Raw genomic sequence first — 14,589 nt, 5'->3', positions numbered from 1 at the left:
CTTCACACCTCTTTGGTTATGTAAGACCTTCCTTATTCATAGGAAACATGAAAGCTAATAATTAGGGTAAATGAAATGTAAACCTTATTTCTAATTGTTCAATAACAATTACAATAGATAAAAATATATAGTAATAGCCTGATTAAACAAAAATGTATAGGTTAAAAATGAGTTCATTTTACTATTCATAAAACATTTCTACCTTCTCCCCCCCCAAATATTCAAGAAATGAATATCATGAAAAGTGTCAATGAATCTGTGATATGTCACATTGTATTTGGCAATCTTAAAGCAATTTTGTAACTGAAACTTGTCTTTTTGCAGTCTGTTCAATGACAATCCTTTATGTTAACCACTAAATTTATCTTTAAAGATTTTATATTTACCACAAAACTTAGCTCAAATTTAAGAATTTGTAAAATGTTTGCTTCATTAATTACAACTATATACTCAAAACAGACCACAAACTTCATCTCTTCAACTATTATAAATTGTGATTTAACCTATTATAAGTTCTCAGTAAGGGTTTAAAACAGTCACATGCTAAATATAGGCTTCCTGTAGCCTTGAAAAGAATGCCCTGGTCAAAACACAACAGTATAAGGATTCTCTACAGTCAAAATTGTATTAGCAACAGTCCTGTAAATTGGGTACCTTATTTATGAGATGTTCAGTAACAACTTCTCTTAGTCCAGTGTAGAGCTTTTCTCCATGTTTATGCAAAACCATTGTATATGCATTTCTATAGAGCTCCTCAAAACTAAGACCACTGTTATTCTTACGCTGGATTTCTTGAATTGCATTTTTCAGAAGGTCCCAAATGCTGTTTACATATTTTTCATCCATGGTCATCTGTAATAGCCAAGAAAAAAGGGAAAAAAAAAACGTTGAAAATTCTGTATTTGTTCATATCATACAATGACAATGATTATAAACCTACAATGATTTATGACATTAACAACTGTTTTGCCTTAGTAAAATAAGGGATACATCTGAAGTTGCTTGAGCTAATAGAAACATTCTCATTCAATCCTTTATAACCTCCTTCATTCCTAAGTATACCAAAATGCTCTACTTTAAAATCACAATGTTTTATGTCTCCACTAGTCACTTAGCTCTTTTTTTAAGGTACTGAAAAATACGAACAACCGGGAGGCACTGTACAAACTGACCATATCCACCAACATTTTTAGTTAAATGCCAATGTAATCTGTTAATTCTTATACTCAGCACAGAAACAAGTAAACAGCACAAAGAAACACAGGATGCCAGGCCCCACCCAGGCCTGCACAATCAATGTGCATTTTAACAGGAGCTCTAAGTGACATGCAAGCAGAACACCTAGTGATCATTTTGTTCACTATCACCTTTCTCATCACTGACTTTCCCTCTATATTAATCATTCCTAATTACATCCCAAATTAGGTTTGCATCTTAATCCTATTACAAATTCTTTCTATTTACAGCAAAACAATTAAATAGCAAGAAATTGAAACAGTCCCTTACATTCACTGTATCCAAGTTCCATTTATCAATCTTTTAATCCACCTCAATGTAACATTCACATCTCTTATGTCAGTGGAACAAAGTCACCACGAGGTTTTATATTCATAAATCTAATGGTCAAAGTACCAGATATCATTTACAAGACCATACAGCAGTATTTGAAAGCACTCACCAATTAATTCTACTGCTTAAAACAAAATGTGTTTGCTTTCAAGCACTATAGCCACTTCTTTTTCTTCCTATTTCACTTTTTCCTACATGGATGGTTTGCTTCTGATTCTTACTACCATCTTCCATCTTAAACTCACATTCTAGAGAGAGATTTCATCTATTTCTAGAGCTTGAAGTCATTCCCAAATTCCCTATATCCTACTTGTCCCTGTCTCTTACACACTAATGATAGTTCCAGCTGCCTACTGTTTCTACCTGAATACCTACTAAGTATCTTCAAGGTTAAGACAAGTTCTAATCATTTCCACACATTCCACTTGTCTGTCCTGCTATCTCTTCCCAGTGAACAAATGTTTATTTTTTCCTTTCAGGTGCTATGGGAAAACATCTACAATCATCTTTGGCTAGTCCTTCACATTAATTCCAACCCAAAATACAAATCTTATTCTCTACCTTCAAAACACAAGCAGAACACAACCCCTTCACACTAGTTCTATTAATACACTCATGGTAAAACTATCATTTCTCAGATAGTTCTAACTACTCCACAATTTTTGGCCTACCTTCAGAAAGAGATCTCCTATTATCTGTCCACAAGCCTCAAATGACTTTTCATGTCCCCTAGACTTAGTCAAATGCTTGCAAGGTTCTCCCAGAGTCTTACTTGATTCTCCTCTCAACTGCATCTTCCTCACTTGTTCACTCTGCTCTGTGCACTCCTACTTTCCAACTATTCTTTGGAATAAGGAAATAAACCTTTAGTTTTCGTGCTTCTCTCTCTGAAATGTTTCACTTTCAGACATATCTGAATGTCTCAAACCTACAGGCTGACAAAAAACTATTAAGTGGCCACGCTTACAATAAATACATCAATCCACTATTGACCCTATCTGCCCCATTATTTCTTTTTCTGATGCTTCTTCTCTAAGTCAAGTGTTAGTTAGCTTCATGAAGATGAAACTTTTAAAATAGCCCCTAAGTAATACTTGGTACATAAGCTGGGTGTGGTGGCACACGCCTGTAATCCCAGCACTTGGGAGGCAGAGGTAGGCGGATTTCTGAGTTCGAGGCCAGCCTGGTCTACATAGTGAGTTCCAGGACAGCCAGGGATACACAGAGAAACTCTGTCTCAAGAGGGAAAAAAAAAAAAAAAAAAAAAAAAAAAAAAAAAAAAAAAAAAAAAAAAAAAACTTGGTACGTAATAGTTACCTGTAGTTTCTAACAGTGATCTTTCTGCTATTATTTGACCAGGAAACCCCTTCTGTATTACAAAATACACTCAGTCCAGTATTTACAACCTGGGAAACACTAGTCAATCAATACCATTCTGGCCTAACTGGGTAAGAATTCCCCAGTCTGGATTTTTTTCAAAGTTATGTTTATGCGTAACTGTGAAAAAGGAAGTATAGAAAAGAATTATTTCACTTACCCTAGCTATAAAATAGCAGCAATTGAATCAAAAAGGATCCTTAAACAGATGATTCAAGCTCAGTCTACCAATTCTAACACTTTAGGGTAAGCTACATACAAAATATGGTTTGTTAATACGGTACTTAAAATTGATAGGATAATTTATATTGTTATTTTAAAAGATACAGCATTCCCTTTTAAGAAATACTGAGGGGTGGGGAAAAAAAAGAAATACTGAATTCTGAAAGGCTAGTCTGCTATGTGAGACAAAATGTTTCACAAATTCCAAGAGAGCACACAGGTATTACTTCCTAGATTTACATATAAAGAAACTACCTTTCAGTGTAAATTTATTTAAGAGCTTGAATGTACTTTGAGGTAAACCTCAAAGTAAAGTATTTTCATTTTACAAAGTACAGACTAAGTGGATTATCAAAGACTGCAAAACTTTTTAGAACAATGAAGGAGCCCAAGTGTCCTTCTACTGTATCAAGTCAACTCAAGCCTGGCCATACTGAGAAATTTGTAACTTAAAAAGGCCAGTTAAACGCTTCAGTCTAGTCCACAGAAACAAGCTTTTAACCAGAAATCAGTTAGTTGCTCTTCCATAATTCAAATAAGATGCAAATTCCTAGGTGAAATCATCTTATGTAGTCCTCAATTTCCTCATTTGTTAAATTGATAACCAATTTTCTTTAAAGTCCTTGATATGGCTTGAATATGTGTTTGCTCCAAAGTTTTTAACTCTGAATATGAATATACTGATAACAAGAACTGAGGCCTACGGGATATAGGTTCTATGGGTAGAACCCTCATGGGTAGAATTAGGTAACCTTAAAAAAGGACTTGATGGAGAGAGTTAACCCCCTTGGAAAGAACATTCCTCTCTTCTGGTGTATGTGTATGTAGCACCAATGGAACAATGAAAAGCCTGCAACAACTTATGAAACCATGAACCTTATGAAAATCATGATCATAGACTTTTAGCCCCCAGGAATGAGAAAATACTTATTCTTTATAAATGGTCCAGTTTGTGGTATACTGTTATGGTTTCTAAGACAGACTTATATAGCTTTTTAAAATTAGAAACTAGGAAGATGGCTTAACATAAAGGACACAAGCCTGGACCCCAGCACTCAAGGACAAGGCTGTGCATGGTGGTGCATACCCATACCTCAGTGCTAGCAAGGAAGAAATGCAGGGTTCTCTGGAGCTCTCTGGCTAGTCAATACAGATCAATCAATGAGGTAGAGTGAGGTTGACTGTGTACTGCCTAGTTTTATGTCAACTTGACATAAGAGGAAGGGGCTCAGTTGAGAAAAATGCCTCTGTAAAACTGCTTTGTAGGGGATTTTATAGGCTAGTGACTAATAGGGGAGGGCCCAGCACATTGTGAACCTCGCTATGCCTGGTATAATGGTTTTAGGTGAGTAAGCTGTAGGGAGCAACCCCTTCATGGCTTCTGCCTCAGCTTGAGGTTCCTGCTCTGCTGTTTGAGTTCCTGTCCTGACAACAGTGATATGAAAGTATAAAACAAACCCTTGCCTCCCCAAACCACTCTGGTCACCGTGTTTTATCACAATAGTAACCGAAACCAGGACAGCCTTTCTCATTCATAAATGAACAAATAAATAAATAAGCAAGCAGAAAAGAGACTGAAAAAACCCAACTTGGACCTTGGCATTCTACAAGAATACACACACCACACACAGTACACACATATACACGGAGAGAAAATAGAGTTGAATTTGGCTAATTTTTTTCCATTTAAAAACAACACTTCATGTTTTTATATATACCAAAGAAAATATTAACAAAACTCTCTAATCTTCATGCTTTACATTCATTTCATTGTTTACCACTTTATTATACTCTAAATTGTTTTAGAAGAACTTAAACATGCTAACATTAATTAAGGAATCCAGTTTTTCTAAGTATATCCTTAAGGTACACTGTACTGTGTGATACATGCAAGCTCCAGGACTCCTGGATCAGTCAACAGACTGATACTTTACCTTAGAATTACTTTCCCAACATATTTCTAGTAAAAAAGCATACTACTCCAGAATCTAGAAAACATTTAACAACATAAGTTATGTAGTATAGCAGGCAGGATCAATCTGTGTCCGTCCCATTTACAGCATGCATGCACACTAGGCTAGGTATAAATAGGACCCAACACTTCTACAAATGACAATGCCATGTAGTGAGATCCAAAGTTGGACAGACCTGGCAGCTTAATGGAAAACAAGACTGTCTTTGAGTCAGACACTTGGACAGGAATCCTGGCTCTATCCTTTTCTAGGTCTGTCAGAACTCCAACTAGATTTAAACAGGAGGGAAAATGTCAACTATAAGTTGTTTTTGGGATTTGAGAATAGCCAAATATTTAATACAAAATCCAGAATAAAGTAGTTGTTCAAGACTTAGCAGTTAATTTTCTGAAATAACTTCTCCTTGAGATTGAGTAATTGGACATAAAGAGAAAAACTGCATTTATTACTTGGAGAAAATGCATCAGTATCTTAGGCTAAAGGTTTATTAACAGCTACTTTAGCTAATTTTCCAAGGAAAGGAGATTCTCCCTTTGACATTTTGGTTCCCAGTTCAAAAGCAAAATAGGTCCATTCTGTTTTCTCTATTATTCTAAGTCTCATTAACAAGTGTTATTTAATTACATCAGACTTTCAGTTGGCTTTAGAAACACTAAAAGGAAAGCTTTCTAATAGCAAAAGCTATGCCCTAGTTAAGAGATCTACAAGGCTAGTTCTCAATTTCTTATTACCACTCAGGCAATATGGCCCTGCTAAGTAAGCTAGTGAGTATTGATATTAAGGCAATGGCTAGCCTTTCTCAGTGAACTCTTTTATAGATTCCTGTATCAATGGCAATATGGAAGCAGCTCTAAATGAACATTGAGGACAATTCTGAAAACACCCCTTCTACTACAAACCCCTACTCCACAGGAAAGACAATTAACAACTTTACAATTAACAACTCTTTTAAATCTGCCAGTTGCACTATTTATTAGAAAGTAATTTTTATACTATCTCATTTCCTACTTATATTTATTCTGTGCAGAAATGTCCTTAGCTGTGCCATTTTAAGTATGAAGAAATGGACTAAAGAATATTGACTGTTGTTACTTCATTTACTGAATATTGTCTACTTTGTGTTGTGTATTATAATTAGTTTAATGAAAATCAATGATGTTTCCTCTAAAAGAAAATTATACTCCTAAGTAAAAGACAGACAGACTGACTGACCATTCTATCAGGAATCTTGGCTATGAAAACAAAATGAAATTAGTAATGATTTCAAGACAAAAAAGTTTCTTTTCAGACCAGAGGCAAAAAGCTGTGAGTAATAATACATGTTCCAGAATATAATTAAATAGAAAGATTGCTGAAGAATTTTCAGCTCCTGTGTGTGTGTGTTTGTGTGTGTGTGTGTGTGTGTGTGTGTATAAAAACAATTGTTTGTTAGATTTCTTGAGAGGTAAGAGAATTCTTAATAAACAGTTTTAAGTACAATGATTAAAATTAGAATAGCAGGGGCATATATATGCATGCATACAGACAAATGCACATAAAATAAAGTTAAATAATAAATCAAAAACTTTCTGAACTGCTGAGTAGGAACAGTAAGATCTTACTGACTAGGTAATGAATTGCCTTAAGTCACTGAATGTGTGATTAAATTAATGATCACTGTTTTTCAATTTTCTTCAGTAAATCACAATCTAGAAAACACAGGCAATGAAAACACAAAGAGGCAGTATCATCCAAGATGGTTTTCCACTAATACCTGTCTTTGACTCACACCAGGAATACATAAGCATTTTAAATTAAACAAATGAATATTCTGACATATAATGGATAAAAAAATGAAGACTTGAACTAGAAATAATTTATGTGAAGTAGACACTTATTTCCTCAAAGTCTGAGTGAGCATGAATAAGATTGTCAAAGATAAAATAGTAGTTCTTAAGAACCTGAGCCAAAATCAGAACACTAGGCCCTTAATGAGTATAAGAAAACTAGGAACCTGAATTTAAGGTAAGCCTATCTCCAGGGCAAAGCACAGTTAATCTATAGTAAAAGGAGTGGATCAGAAGTACAGGGAAGTGGGCCGAGGGAGAGGACCTGCAAGTGTGTCCCAGCCAAGTTGCCCTGGTATAGTGTGGAGTTCAGCTAAGATACAGAAAACACTAAAAGCAGAGATTACGACTTTCACTGTTGAATCTCATCTAATGTTGATCCTGGTAATCCATCACACTGTACTTTCAAGTAATTTCTGTTTCAGACAGAAAGGAGATTAACCCTCTATGAAAAATGATACAAAGACCAATAAAAATGTACTGTTTTTACTTACAGACTCAAACACTTCAAACCACCATTTGCACTAAATTAATCAATTACTATTGTTTGGCTTAAATAACTAGTTTAATCACTCAGTACCCACGTACACTAAGTTCTATGTACTCCATGGTTTGAAAGGCTGTCTGGTACAAGTACTGGACAAAAGTTTAGACTGCCCAGCCCATGGAAAATATTCAACAAATTTTAGCTGTATTTATACCTTGCTGTACAACCATTAAGGAATACATTTAAACTCTAGTCAGCTCAGTAATTCTAGAATCATAGATGGATTATGCAGAGTCCAAGCTACATTCTGTACAACAGAAAAAATAGGGACTTCCTAAAGGCAATCAAAATATTTGACAGTAGGGAAAAGATTAGGCAAATGTGGGAATTGTGAGGGGCCAGTGACTAAAAATGGTTTCAAAATATAGTTACAGTACAAATAACTATATGTACTGAGAAGCCCCTATTAAACCAGAAGTCTTAGTAGTTAAGAACATTTGTTGTGAAAGATCTGGGTTCAACTCCCAATACCCACTTCACATGCAAGCAAAATACCCCCACACATAAAATAATAAAAATAAAACAATTTTTTTAAAAAAAGAGATAGAAATATAATAGGTCAATGTTTCTGGCTTGCCTGGCATGTGTAGCCCTGGGTTCAAATTCCCAACACCACAAAAAGAAATCAAACGACAAAAAGACAACATACAATATAAAACCCAATTCAACTATGTAAACACATAGTGATATAAAAAATTTTTTAAAAAAGCCAGGCAGTGGTGGTGCATGCCTTTAATCCCAGCACTTGGGAGGCAGAGGCAGGTGGATTTCTGAGTTCGAGGCCAGCCTGTGGTCTACTGAGTTCCTGGACAGCCAGGGCTTTGCAGAGAAACCCTGTCTCGAAAAACCAAAAAAGAAAAAAGAAAAAAAAATCTTTAAAAAATTTACTAAATTGTCAAAATATATATCTAGTAACTACAAATCATATTTTTTTGTTTTTGGTTTTTTGAGACAGGGTTTCTCTGTGTAGCCCTGGCTGTCCTGGAACGAACTCTGTAGACCAGGCTGGCCTCCGAACTCAGAAATCCACCTGCCTCTGCCTCCCAAGTGTTGGGATTAAAGGCATGCGCCACCACTGCCTGGCACAAATCATATTTTTAACCTTAATGATTCTTAGTATTAATACTTTTGGGTTCATTTTACAATAGACAAAAAGGAACTTATAACTTTACTAACTAATACTAATTAATACTTTTGGGTTCATTTTACAATAGACAAAAAGGAACTTATCACTTTATTAACTTATTTTAAAATAAAAATTATCTGCCAGGTGATGGTGGTGCATACTTTAATCACAGCACTTGGGAGGCAGAGGCAGGCGGATTTCTGAGTTCAAGGCCAGCCTGGTCTACAGAGTTCGTTCCAGGACAGCCAGGGCTACCCAGAGAAACAGTCTCGAAAAAAACCAAAAAGTTCTCCATATAATACAAAGAAAAGTGGTAATATTTCTAGTCATAATTCTATATTCTTCCTAAACTGAACAAATGCTATTACTACTAAGACTAAGCTGCATTTAATAAATGATCTTCAAATAAATGACTATTTTATGTGAAGGATTCAACTTCCGTAATGAATGTTCTATCCATGAAAGGCCAAATGCTCACATTATAGCCTATATTGTGCAAACAGGCTTTAAAATTCATGGGGCTCTGGAGAGCAGCTTAGTGAAGATGAGTGCTTGCTACATAAGGATCTGATCTCAGACCTCAGCACTAAGGTACAAAGTCAAGCACAGATGTGTGAATGGATACCTCTCAGCTCTACAGAAGGGTGGAGGCAGAAGGAGTCCTGGAACTTGCTGGTTGCCAGCCCATCTTCAGGTTCAGTGAGAGAACATACAACAATGGAGTAAGGTAGTGAAAGACAAAGGACATCATCCAAAGTTCTCTGACCTCTTCAAACATAACCACAGACATACATTGCCACATCACACACATATTCCACACTTAACCCAAGTAAATAACAGACATGGCCTTCTCTCTCACATACATACATACATACTAGAATTCAGCATGGGCACTTCTGAACTGCTGTTACACCTACAAAGACATCTAGAGCACAAGAGCTGACTAAGCACAATGTGTACTGCTCTTGCAGAAGATCCCAGTTTGGTTTCCAACAACCAAATCCTCAGTTCTCAACTTCCCATAGCTCCAACTGCAGGGAATCCAACACCTTCTGACCTTCACGGACAACTGTACTTATGGGCATAAGCATACACATATAACTAAAAAAGACAAGTAAGGGGCTGGAGAAATGGCTCAATGGTTAAGAGCAACTGCTACAACTGCTGATGGCTCTGGATTCAGTTCGCAGAATCCATATGGTGGCTAACAACTGTCTGCAACTCTGGTTCTGGTGGATCTGATGCCCTCTCCTGACCTTCAAGGACAGCAAGCATATACATGATACAGACATACAAGGAGGCAACAACACTCATACATAAAATAGAAATTGTTTAAAGATGATCTTAAATTTCTAAAGCAAGGAAGCACTAACTGTAAATATAAACAATGTTCCAAAACTATTAAGTAGAAAGCATAAATCTCAGTGTAAGCAACATTTTGATACACCTTCCTACAAAATTTCTCTGTAAGAAAGTAACAAAGAATGAAAACAGATTTACAATTAATTCCTGGCTTTGTGTAAATAAACTGTTATTCTTCTATATATACTGTGCAGATAGTTCTCTGTACAAAGTACCTTCCCTAGGAAATAAACCTATCGTGAAGATCAAAGATGTCCCTTAAATCTGGCATCATCAACTATATACCTAAGTCCTTATCTCTTCATGCTCTAATGTCTGTCATGAATGATTTTAACATTCCTGTCTGTCCCTCTGTAGGCACCATTTGCTGACATGTTGCACAGGTGAAATTCGACTACAATCACGGAGATTACATAAGAGTTGTCCCTGTTATGACTTAGCAAGCTTTATAAACTAGGAACTGATATTACTTTCAGAACTCATGGTAGCAATTTTAAGAGAAAGGTCAAAGTAGAAGTGATTTTCAGTGTCTCCAAATCTAAAAGATAGCATTTTCATTCAAGAATCAACTCCAACCAAGCCTGTTAAAGCCCATGAGAACAAAACTTCTGGACAATACAGAGAGGAATGGCTTCTCAGACAAAGGTTAACCCAACAGAATACACAGAGCTGAAAATGTATGACTTAAGACACATGATTGAGTAAAGTATCTTTTCCAAAGAAACTTAGTCCAAATCAATACACTACCTCCCTTCTTAATAATCTTCTGTAACTCTAGCTGATACTTTATGAACAATTTCAAAATATCAATAGGGGCTGGATCAATGGTGCAGTGGTTAAAAGTGACCCTTACTCCTGCAGTGCTCCTGCAGTGGACCACAACTTTGGTTCCCAAGACTGGAATGGGTAGCTCACAAGGGCCTGTAATTCCAGCTCCAGGGTATCTGACTCCTCAACCCTCAGGCACCTGCAGTCATATGTACAAATGGACACACACACATAGTTTACAAATATTTTTAAAATAATTACCAACAAAAATATGTATAATAAGCTATACTCTATATAATGAAGGGAAGTGTAAAATTCAACAGACCTTTTCCTTCAGTTAAAAATACAGAAAATTTTAAATAAATTTTGCAGGTTTACTTAAACTGAGGGAGGGGGCAGAAAAAACTTAAACTGTGCATGAAGATAACGTGGTGTAATGTGTAGGCCAAAAAAAAAAAAAAATGCACTAAAATGTAAGAAAACCTGATTTATATCGTAAAACTTTATCAAAAGTACTCATCTATATATGAAATATACTTTGTAAGTTAACTTACCACTATTGTACAGTGAAAATCAAACAAGTCTAAACTTATTTCACTCCTACATGAATTTTTAAAAAACCAGAAATGAGCAACTGAAACTTGATTAATTTACAGTCTGCCAATTATAGCTAACTACATATCCACATGGTGTAACATATCAGTTGTAGGAACACACATATTTATAAGCATAAATAGTATATTTCGTGTGTATTTCTAAGAGTCCAAGTGGGCTGAAGAATTCTGACAGCCTAAGGAGGCACTTCCCTGAACTCAATGAAATATCACTGGAACATTATCTAGCCTCAACAATAGCTAATTTTTTTTGCAATGGGAACAACCTATGGTTATTTTCTTATGAGCTAGAAAACAAGAAATAAAACAAAATCTCAGTTTCAGTACTAGCTTAGTCTATCACATACTATTTCCATCTTCAGCTAGTGGTACAATTTTCTTCCTGCTTCTAATGCCTAATGCTAGCTCCAGAAACCACTGATCTTTTCCTTTTTCACATCTGCTGGTAAGTCCTAAAGCTCCAGGAATAAATAGTGCCTGCATACAGTATTCAGTATATCTTGGACCAATGATGGGGAGAGGAAAACAGGTTCAAGTAGAGAAATCTAGATGTCAAAGAGTTGCAAACACAGATTAAGGTAGAACTGGTTACTCTGAGAAATATTAACTGGTCAAATATAAGCTCTTTCATGTTTTATCAAACAAAAACTCCAAGAAACAGAACCAAGAGCAAACATTTCCTAGAAAAATCAGTGTCACAGTTGACTTAAAAAAAAAAAACCCAAAAATTAACAACTAAGTCTGAATTTTGTTTTAAAAAAGAGGGAGGGATTCAGTAGGGAAATTATTCAAGCTCATACACCTAGCTCACTGTCCAATTACAAAGGAAAACCTAATAGTTACCTTTATTAGCACTGGTTTTCCAGCATTTCTCACTTTCTGATGTAATCTCTAATTCACTTAGAAAAATCATTCACAATGCAATTAATATCAAAATACCTCATTCTTCTGATTATACTCTATGTTTACACAGAGCCCATTTATTTGCATAAAGGTGCAAGTTTCTACACGCTGACAATATGTCCTTTGCAAAGTCACAATTCTGCATCGTTTGTACACTTCTTTGGTATGAGGTATTCAGAGGCCCTCAAGTTTTCCAGGGCAAAGTTACTTAACTCGGACAATACTATCGGGGTCTTTCCTTTCCTCACAGAAAAGAGTACTTCAGGAAAATCCTGTTCAAAAAGTGATGACACACATGACAGAATGCTTATGATCCTTAGAAGGGAAAAAAATAACTTCCCCCGATTTTACTTTTAAAATTCTGCTCCACTGATGGTTTGTATATTGACTTCTACCTGTCACTGTAGCAACATGAGCAAGTATGTCCAGTTTGTTACAACAGGGCATTTTAATTGCCTGCCACTGGCTATCTGATCGAGGCATGACATCCAAAGTTACACTCCATCGACTAAACACCGCAAACCTATGACTCAACGTAACGCCAAGAGGAAAAGTTTCTGAAGAGAAAACGTTTGCTGCCGCTGAAAACGTTCAAGGTAAAACAAGTCTGAGTAGCAACTATTCTTGGGAACTTCCCTGGCTAAGACATGGGAAAGCAAAGAGTCCAGCTCGTTCTGTGCCTGGCCCTCCACGATTCCGAACCGGAGTGGGTCAAGTGCTTAGGAGGCTTGCAGGATCAAAGATGCCATAAATACTATGCTCGGTGCTAGGTGTGTTTTGCCAGGGGGCATTTCGTAGCATCTCGGTCAGTGAGTGGGGCAGTCGGATGGCAAGACCACTCCTGACTAAGGAGTCGGGCAGAGGTGGGCAGTCCTCCCCACCACCGTAAAAGCCAGCCAAGCCGGGTTCTTCTGGAAACCGCACGCTAAAAGTTACACACACGCCCCACGCGAGGGGTGCGGCAGCGACAGCGCGCATCCCCTCCGGGCCGCGGCGCCGTGGCCCGGCGCGAAGGAGGCCCCGGGGCGGCCGGGGCGCGGGGAACGGCCCGGGAGGTGGCCGCACCGGTCCCGCGCCGCCCCGTTGCCGGGAAGCCTCGCGCCCCGCCACCGGCGGCGGCCGTGGGGGAGGGGAGGCCGGCTGCGGCCTGTTGGCGGAGTTCAGCCCCGGCCTCGCGTGCGGCTCCCGGCCGCGGCTCCGGGTCCCGGGCGCCGAGGACCGACTCACCGGAAAGGCCCGGATCCGCATCTTGGTGTCCTTCCGGCTGCCCGTGCCTTTGCTCAGATTCGACATGGTGCTCGACCCCTCCCCGGCGGCTGCGGCGGCGGCGGCTGCGGCTCGCACTCTGAGGCGCCGGTGTCACATTGAAGGCGGGAGAGCTGCCGCGGGGCTCGGCGGGGGGCGGCGGCGCGGCCCCCGGGCTGGGCTGGGCGGCGGGCCGGCCCCTGGGCGGCCGCGGCGGCGGCTCGGGCTCGGGCGGCTCGGGCTCGGCCGGGGGCTGCGCTGGCGCGGCGGCTCCGCGGGCTTCCCCTCGCGCCGGGCTCGGCTCCCTTTATCGCGCTCCTCCGCGATGGCGGCGGCGGCGGCGACGGACAAACATCTCACTGCGCAGGCCGAACGTCCTCCTCCTCCTCCTTCTCCTCCTCCGCCTCAGCGAGACGAGATCCGGCCCAGAGGGTGGAGGGGGGAGGAGGGAGGGAGGAGAGCGGAGAGTGGAGAGATGGGGGGAGGGGGCGGGAGGACGGGAGGGGAGGCGGGAGGCGCGGCGGGCACGTCAGATCTCGCGAGATCAGGGCGGGCGCGCGGCCGGGGGTGGGGCGAAGCCCGGGAAGGGAGGGTGGCCGGGAGAAGTGGGGGCCTCGGGAAATTAGGAATGGGCGTAGTCAGCGCTCTGGGGGCGGGAAAAGGGGCGGGCCTGAAGCAGGAGGCCTAGGGTGCGTTTTTAAAAGAGGAGCGTCGGAGACCCCAGTAGGCGGAGGTGGCTTTTGATTGGTGGAGCGCGAAGGTGATGTGTCACGTGGGCAGTGGGCGGGGAAGTTCCGGAATGGAAGCGGGGAGTGTTCTGTTGTGGGCTGGCCGGGCTGAGTTTGGCCTGAGCGGATTACAGGTAGTCCTGGGAAAGGGCGTGGGGTGCGAGTAGGAAGGCTCGGGTCCTAGACCTGTTCCTGTGTTTTTCTAGGGCACGTGGCCTAGGGATGGGTACTGGAGCCCGGCCTGAAACTTGAAAGCAGTGTTTGTGCCTGAGTTACCTGCAGACTACGAAACCACTGCCCTGTATTTAGCTAGGTGTTGCAACGCCTCA

At 39.6% G+C, this 14,589-nt stretch overlaps 1 protein-coding gene across 1 annotated transcript in view; it reads right to left on the bottom strand.

Annotated features, from left to right (window-relative positions):
* Positions 1-13,607, bottom strand: part of Cul3 (cullin 3) — a 61,767-nt gene extending 48,160 nt beyond the window's left edge. The window contains exons 1-2 of the mRNA XM_052192335.1: positions 13,515-13,607; positions 655-852 (exon numbers count right to left, since the gene is read on the bottom strand). Of these exons, the coding sequence (XP_052048295.1) occupies positions 655-852; positions 13,515-13,580 (264 nt within the window). The 5' untranslated portion in view covers positions 13,581-13,607. The remainder of the gene's footprint in view (positions 1-654; positions 853-13,514) is intronic.
* Between the last annotated feature and the right edge of the window lie 982 nt (positions 13,608-14,589).

Source organism: Apodemus sylvaticus, chromosome 9 (assembly GCF_947179515.1).
Source record: "Apodemus sylvaticus chromosome 9, mApoSyl1.1, whole genome shotgun sequence".
In the NCBI taxonomy this organism is placed as follows: domain Eukaryota; kingdom Metazoa; phylum Chordata; class Mammalia; order Rodentia; family Muridae; genus Apodemus; species Apodemus sylvaticus.
The sequence above is the reverse complement of the archived record's forward strand: the minus strand, read 5'-3'. Positions and strand labels throughout refer to the sequence as shown.